Source organism: Lipophrys pholis, assembly GCF_963383615.2.
Source record: "Lipophrys pholis genome assembly, chromosome: 15".
NCBI lineage: Eukaryota > Metazoa > Chordata > Actinopteri > Blenniiformes > Blenniidae > Lipophrys > Lipophrys pholis.
Window position 1 is genome coordinate 22,662,891 of NC_137642.1, and position 8,236 is coordinate 22,671,126.

General features: G+C 42.4%; 1 protein-coding gene across 1 annotated transcript; it reads right to left on the bottom strand.

Annotated features, from left to right (window-relative positions):
- Nucleotides 1-3,055: 3,055 nt before the first annotated feature.
- On the bottom strand, nucleotides 3,056-7,415 carry emx2 (empty spiracles homeobox 2). The gene is made up of 3 exons (XM_080481213.1): nucleotides 6,691-7,415; nucleotides 5,492-5,676; nucleotides 3,056-4,226 (listed from the first exon to the last, which is right to left on the bottom strand). The coding sequence occupies exons 1-3, from the start codon at nucleotides 7,079-7,081 to the stop codon at nucleotides 4,059-4,061; spliced, it is 744 nt and encodes a 247-aa protein (XP_080337339.1). The 5' UTR covers nucleotides 7,082-7,415; the 3' UTR covers nucleotides 3,056-4,058.
- Between the last annotated feature and the right edge of the window lie 821 nt (nucleotides 7,416-8,236).

Here is an 8,236-nt window from a genome sequence, read left to right on the forward strand (position 1 = left end):
TAAAGATCGGATTGTGTCCACATGCGCTTAAACCACCATCTCCGCCAAAAATCCAAATCATAAGCGACTTACACGAAGACTATAAAACGCGTGTTATTTGAATTATTTTAGAGCTCAGGAAGCGCCGGACTGGTGAGTTTCTTGGAGTCAATAAGTGCTGACTGTGCCCGATAACCAACCTGGAAATTGCTGCGTTTGGAAAACATAATCATCCGAGCGCATCAAGCGCCCCTCCCTCCTTTATTAATAATAAAGAAAGAAACTGAATCCGAGGCTGCCTTGTTTAATTTATTATTATGTAAGCTATTTGAAGAGTGATTGTATGGTAATTGCCCATTAGTCTTGTATATTTATCGCTGCACCTTATGTCAAGGCCGGGGAATTGTTCGGGGGTTGATTCTCTCGTTTCAAGGATCAATTTCAGACGCAATTTGTGAAACGGGACAGATCAAGTTTGGCCTCACGGAGGTTTTGTTGCGGGGTCGCCTCGGCCTACAGGTGCCACCTCTCAGACCGTCCTCAGCCCCCCCAGAAAGACTTGATGGACATGTTGACAAACAGGCCCAAAGCCCCCCTTTTCAAAAACACACTTCTAGCAACTTAAGAGATTTCAACTCGATCAATTATTGACTTTACGCGCTCAACACGAGGCCTGTCCTCCACCTCCCCCCTCCCTCAGCAACTATTCACATTAGTGGTGTCAGCGGACGTAATTATACCTACTAATTGCAGATTAGAGGTTTTGGGTCAGTGGGGTCACTTGATAGGCCCGACTACTCTTTTTGATGACGGATAATCATTTCGTGTCGTGGAATAAATGTTTAATACAGCGAGGAGATGAGAAAGGTCCGAAATGTCCCCAAAACGGCTTTGTGGTGGATAACGGAGGCATAATGAAAATAGTTGTGAAGCTGTGGTGATTTATGAAGAGTTTTGAACCCGGGGCTTATGAAGTTTAGATAAGCAGGTCATGGAAGGTCCACCCGGGCTGGACCTTTACGCACAGCAGCGTGCGTAAAGAGGATGTGATGAGATGAGGGCCCACTTCACATCAACATCCTGTCCACAGCAACTATATTCATTTGACCTTAGTGTCCAGACGCGTTTGTGTGTCTTCTAATAAGTGGCACGATCAGACAAGTAGAGCTTGTCGGATGTTGGGTTTTTTTTTGTTTTGTTTTGTTTTTATGTTTTTAAAAAAATGCGCACGAAAACACTTATACAGAAATCCCTTTCGCGTATTTTTTTAATAAGAGCAATTTCAAAAATGTACTCTCTGGTTTTAAATTGGTTTTCAAATTATTTTAACATTTTAAATATAAAAAGCAGAACATTATAATTGGTTTAAAAAAATCGAAATGCGCGTGTTATTTCTCTGGATTTGAATCTTCCGCTAAAAATGAAAAAATAAAAAAAAGGTGGGGGGGTATTTTTCAGGTTGAAATCAAGCGCGTTAAATTAATCAAATCGTGCCAGGCTCTAATGAGAAGCCTGTCCTGTCTCCTGTGTGTCCATACAGGCGCACACAGAGAAAAGAGGGGAAGGAGATTTGGAGGGGGGGGGTTCAGGGTTGGTGCGCCAAATTTGTTTGCGGCGGATCAAGGCTCACCGCCTCCACTGCACTTTCTTTATCTTAATTCCAACTTGAAAAGATATAATTATCTAGTTTGAACAGGACTGCTATCAAATCCTTCTTTATAGGCAGGGTAGGGAAAAGCTCGAGTGGATTGTGAGGCTCTGAGCCGCTCGGTGTTGCCCGAGATAGGAGTAATGAAGTTGTGGAGTCCGGAGATACAAAGGGCATTAACCTCATTAGCATGAAACCTTTTCTTCTAACTATTGTGGGACCCTTTCAGTCCTCTAATCCCCCCTATTTCAAAGCTGGGTTTGTAATAAAGCTTTTAGGGTTGTTTTTTTTCTTCCTCCAAAGCTAATGGTATTCTCTGTAGATTTTTTATTGCTGTTATAATCTATGGACCGATTAAGAATTCCCTATATGCCATGCCCGCCCCAACCCAAACCACAAAAACAGCTCTCTTTACTTTACCAAACAATTAAAACAAACACCTCGAACCAGGAAGAGAGAACAAAAAAAAGAAATACTGGAGTTTTTCTTGTCCTGCATCCACCGGAATGAAAATACAATCCATTTTTCAAAATTGCAGGATTTTTATTTATTTTTTTATTTTTTTAGCTGCTCTGTTCTTTGTTTTGTCATTTGTTTGTTTATGTGTAAATGGGGGAATAATTTCCTGCTGCATCTTTTTCCGTCGCGCCCACAGGCTCCTAAATGAAGTCCTGTAATGTTCCCCTTTTAGTCCAAAGCAGCAGCAGCAGCTTGCGGCGACGATGGAGCCTAAAAGACAAGATTTTAAACAACGATCCCATTTTGCGGCACATTGCAACCTTCCCTTATCGCGTCGTGAGGGGTAGTCAGATTGTACTAAATTATGTCCAACCAAGCCCCCTTGGATCCGTGGATTAAGAGATTAAAGTGGACCACTGGGCAATGCATCCCCTCTTTCCCCCTCATATTACTCGCATGATAATTGCCCAAACTGATTTGCACTTTCACAAAAGCTTGTGTGGACTCTTTGTAGCCGGAGCGGAGCAGACGCTGCAGCTCCTGCAAAAATAAAGCCAGAGCTGTGTGAGTGTGTGTCACACAAACGCCGGACATTTTTTTCTTCTTTCTAGATCATCTCCTCTCTGAATGATCCTGAAATCACCAACTAAAAGCCTTAAATCGTACTGGTTGAGCAGAAAGTGTGCAGTTGACACGCAGGCCTCCCCTGCAGCTCCTCTCATTAAAAGCCTTTACTTTTACTGCGCGCAACATATTGATAAAACTTTATTGACAAAATATTGACAATTACATACTTCTTGGAAGTATACTTTGTGTTAAAATTGTAGCAAACTTAACACAAACACAAAAAGTATTTACATTCTGTAAAAGAGGGTTTAACAGAAACAAGAACTTTGTAGCATTTCTGTACATGGAATACGCTCAGTGCTTGGAGTTTTTTTTTTTTTTTTCTTCTTTCTTTCTTTTTTTGACCATTCTTGCCTTTTAGTCCTTCGTAGCAACTTTCACTGGAGGGTCAAGTCCTGACTGAAGGCTGCATGAGGCCACAGCGACACATTGTAAAGCTTTAAGGAATGTCCTGATACCTTTCCCTTTTTTTTAAACTGCAGGTGTTCTGATTCAAATTTCAGGAAAAGTTTTTTTTTTTTCTGTCTTTGTGTGTGTGTGTGTGTGTGTGTGTGTCATCGAAATCCAACTTTTTAACTTTTCTTTTCTTAAAAAAAAAAAAAAAAGAAAAGAAAAAAAACACTATAACGCAGCACCGCTACTTCATATGTTTTCACAATCACTTTTACACGATTAATTAAAGACTGCACACTTGGTAAAAAGGAAGAAGCACGACATCTCTCAATTTTGAAAATAGAGTTAAAAACAAAAGTGATCTCTCTCTTTTTTTTTTTTTTTTTTTTTTTTTTTTTTACTTCTTGGTTGGAGAAAACTTGTCAAATTAAAAACAACTATCAGGGGGAAAAAAACTGGACCATGCAATTCAAGTTTTACAAAAGCAGTTTGGTGTTTTGGTATCTCGAGTGGAAACTTAAAAAAAATTAAAATAAAATAAAATAAATCTGGAAGTGCAAACGTCCAATATGGATTGAAGAAGAATAGAATCAGTTGGTGGCGGGTGGGGGTTGTAGTGGTGGTCGGTGAAGGGTTCAGGTAAGCGGACTGAGACTCTGTCAGTCACATTTTCCCGGCTCATTCTGGACTGACAGACGGACAGACAGACAGACAGACAGACAGACAGACACAGACCCACATGGTGACAGCAGCAGCAGCGCCAGGCGGGTTTCTCTCTCTCACCCTCAGCTGCCGATCCGCACATCTGAAATGTGACATTGGCTTTGCACCCTCTCACTGTCTCTACACGGCATCCTTTATCCATGTCCTCCTTCATTCAGACGCGTCTATAGTCTCTCTCTCGCTGTGTATCTCGCTCTCTCTGTCTCTCTCTCTCTCTCTCTCTGTGTTTTTAATCGTCCGAAGTGACATCAATTTCCTCTGGGCTCGCCTGTTTCGTCGCCAGTCTCCACCGGTTTATGTGATGCGATCCTTTCTTCTTCTGCTGAGACTCCGAGCCTTCCTCCTCCAACTTCTGCCGCTTGAACTTCGTCCTTCGGTTCTGAAACCACACTTTTACCTGGCGAGGGGAAGGAAATGAAAAGAAAAGGGCGAAAGAATAGAGGGGGAGGGAGAAAAAAAAGAAGACTGGTATCAGTGTCACGAGATAAACCGCAGTTGGCCGGTGCGTAAAAACCATGCGTAAAGAGTATAACAGAGCAGAGAGGTAGACTCCAAACAGCAAGCCAACTTTTTTCTTATTTCCAGGAAAATGTGAAATGAAATGATTGTTTTAGAATAATTGGTGTAATTAATAACAGCAAATTACAACATAAAGAGCGACTCTAGTCATTAAAAGGTCATTTAACTTGTATTATCCAACAGGGCCAGTCACATTCAAACCGACCCACGCAAACAGAAATAAAGACAAAGAGGTGCAACAAATTCATTTGTTTACATTTTGTGTGGAGGAACTTTAATGACAGGTCACTGTTTTTGATGTATTAGGTAAAAAAAAAAAATGCTGACAATTAAATCCAAACTATATTTAGCCTGTTTCTTTTTTGTGTTCTTTCAAATGATCGGAGCTTCGGGGAATTACCCAAATCGATAAATTATCAGCTCCTCTTTTGTGGCTCCTTGTTAAGCTCTTAAACGGCAACTGAGGTGCATTTAATAAGCCTTCGGTGGACTAATTGAAGTGTGTGACGGTTCATTTCTCCCTTCAGCTCCTCCAAAGGCCCCGCCGTCCAAAGCGGACAAAAGGCAGCGGCCGATGGGCTCAAACGGCATCTTAAATATGGCAGAGGGAATCCGGGGAACCCGCCTCGCTCTTTGTATCGACTATCCCATAAAATGGTTAACTGGTTAATTTGCCCTCCATTTTGAAAGGCAACATTCTCCCCCCCCCCCAAAACAAAGTAATTCAACCCCTCCTGAAACGAGGTTAGGCCCAAACAATGAGGGTGGATTTGATCCAGCAAGAAAAGCTTCTGTCTCCAGTTGACAGCGTGCGTTTATGGACCCCCGTTAAACAATTTAAGAGGTGATTATTTCAAATTATTATTCCGTAAACAGCGCAGCCATTCTTTGGTTCCGGGCGTAAATGTCCAGTCATTTTACAGGCTGCGTGACGCACAGCGGCACCACATTAAAGCAAAATGAGGCAAACAGCACATGGAGTTCTTAAACATCACTCAGGGTGTGAGACAGCATACGCTTTATATAATAAAACACTTTAAACGATGAAATACAGTCCGAAAGAAGCAGCTTGAAATTGCGCATGGTGTCGAAGGTGAAGAGTAAAAGTGCGTTGTATATTTTTTTGTTTAGTTTTTTTCTTACCTGAGTTTCTGTGAGGCTAAGGCTGTGCGCGAGCTGTTTCCTCTCCGCTCCCACCACGTAATGGTTTTTCTCAAACGCGTGTTCGAGCCGCAGAAGCTGCGAGGGCGAAAAAGCTGTCCGGATTCTTTTGGGCTTTCTGGCCAGCGCGTTGTGCAAAAGGAAGCTCTCTGGACTCGTTTCATTACCTGGGAACGAGCACAAAACCACGAGCTTTGGTATTTTGTTTTTAAAAAATAGTCCTGGATAAGATAGTGACATTTCCATAACAACAAGCAGGCCCGAGCACACAGCGACACAATGAGGTATTATTATTATTATTAATAATAATAATAATAATGGTGTCTGGAAACGAACAAAAGAATTGAAATGATCGAAAACGTGCGGGTTGTAATTTACTTTATAATTCATGAATTTCTTTGTGATTAAGCAGTTGTCGTTTTGGCAGGTAGAACGAAACAAAACAAAGCAAATGCTGGGTTTCATTAAATTACATCACATTAAAGGTGAATTTAAAAGCACCTGTTCTAAAATTAATCTAAAATCAATCATAACATGTAATAATAGTGTTGCATTTATTAGAAAAATATAATAAACTGAGGACCTAAAAAATAATTAAACAACATGAAGGCCAAATTGAACTAATAAAAATAAATAAAATGTGAATTTAATATTTTCTTTTAAAATTAAGAATCACATAAATTAAAACCCACCCAAAGGGTTTTTTCCCCCGTAATTTAAAATAAAATCAAAAACGCGTCTTTGCGTTAAAATTGTGTAATAAACCGCACAACGGTCCTGCTTGGTTTGGATTTCAGGTGTGAAAATAGATCATATGCTATATATAACCTGCAGACTAACTGTGTACAAACATGTCAGTTTCTGTTGGTCTTTTTTTAACCCCTTGCAGAAGACACTAGAAGCTGCACGCATCTTCCAAGAAACTGTTATTTCCACCATCAGGGTTTTGTTAACTTTTTCCCAAATCGAAGGGATTCGTTAATGATGAATTTTAAAGGGAAATTTTACTTTAATTGCTTGTTTTGCTGCTGCAGATTTAAAAGAGCTTAACTGTTTGTTTGTTTTATTCCGTTTCCGTGCCGCTCTCCGCGCTTATTATTATAATAATAACAATAAGGAGAAAATAAAAATCACGCAAGTTCGCGCTTTTCGTGCGTAAAAGTGATCCAAACGAAACTTACCTTGAAATCTGTGACCCAAGTACCTATATCTGTGTAATAACCAGGGGTAGAAAGTTGAGGGGTCCCTTTGCTGGCTGGCAAAAAGAGGGTGCGGACTGTGTGAGGATGAGAGCGGGTGAGCGGCCAGCGCGTGCGGCGGCGCCACCGAATGCACCGGCACGGCGGAGTTCTGCTGGTGTGAGACCGCCTCGGCGAACACCAAGTCCGGGTTAGAGTAGACGCCCCTGCCGCTGGAGTGAAAGCCGTTGAGAAAGGGATTCATCTGGCCGGAGTTTGCATAGCTGAGAGCCGCTGGCCTGATGGGCTCCTCGGAGCGGGACACCGGTACCGGATTATCCTTCGCCACTAAAGACTCTATAGTGAAACACCTCTTGGGTGTCGGTTGAAACATGGTCTGATAGTCCAGATTCCCCAGTTTAAGTTAAAGTTGTCGGAGGTGCTCTTGCTTTAAAAAATACTCCACACCCAAGAAAAGGGGGAAAGTTTCTGCGCAGTAAATAAGTTTTGGGGAAAAAACGCGGCTGCTTCGAGGAAAAAAAAGCCCAAATAAAAAGTGTCCGGCTGCTCCCAGACTAATCCATGGATGTGATCGTTTTCCTCGCCGGCTTCGTGCGGGCAGATTTGTTAGTTCATGAGCCTAATTAGCGCTGCAGCCCCATAAACAGCTTCCTCTGAAGGCTGTAATGGCATGGTGATTGGTCGCCGCCGCTGCTGCTGCTCGCCTTAAGGTGGAGAAGTGGGAAGACGCTTAAAAAGTGCGTCAATGGGGAAGCAGGGGCGCGGGGAGGCGGACTCGAGCGCGCAACACGGAACCGATTCGTCCAGAGGAGAGGAGCCCCCAGCGTGCGCGCGGATGCGCACGCACGCACGTCCAAATACAATCACATCGAAAAGGAAAAAAAAAATTAAAAAATAAAAAGATCTCCGGGACTTTTAATAACATGTTGATGTGAAGCAGCAAGAAAGAAGCTGAAGGTAGCACGTGAGGCCCGCGACAGTTCAGCCTCGTTACTGCCACTGAGGCATTATTCTTTAATTACGCACAACAATATTGCGCAAATTGCAAATCGGCTCTATTAAGGTAGTAAACACACGCAGGACTCAAACTTCACCCCGCAATCAAATGGGCTGGTTTTAGTTTAGTTTGAATTGTTTTATGAGTAAAGATTTGCAGATAAATTCTTTTCTTTTCTTGTTTTTATTTATTCTTGTCACCCCCCCCCCCCCCCCCCCCCCCCCCCCCACGCACACACAAAACACAGTCTTTTGGATGATTAAATAAGCAGGGACCAACTTTGTTGTTGTTGTTTTTTGGGGGGACACAACGTGAAGATGGATAATATTCAGTAACACACTGATGCGCCTGTGTGTCACACTTAATGTGTGTGAGTGAGTGAGTGAGTGAGTGAGTGAGTGAGTGAGTGAGTGAGCGAGTGAGTGAGTGAGGGCAGCCGTGGCCTCCACACACAGATAATACACACATCCAGAAGAGGACAGCGCAGATTCTGCTGGGGAATAAACTGATGTCTCTATGACACCGCCAACC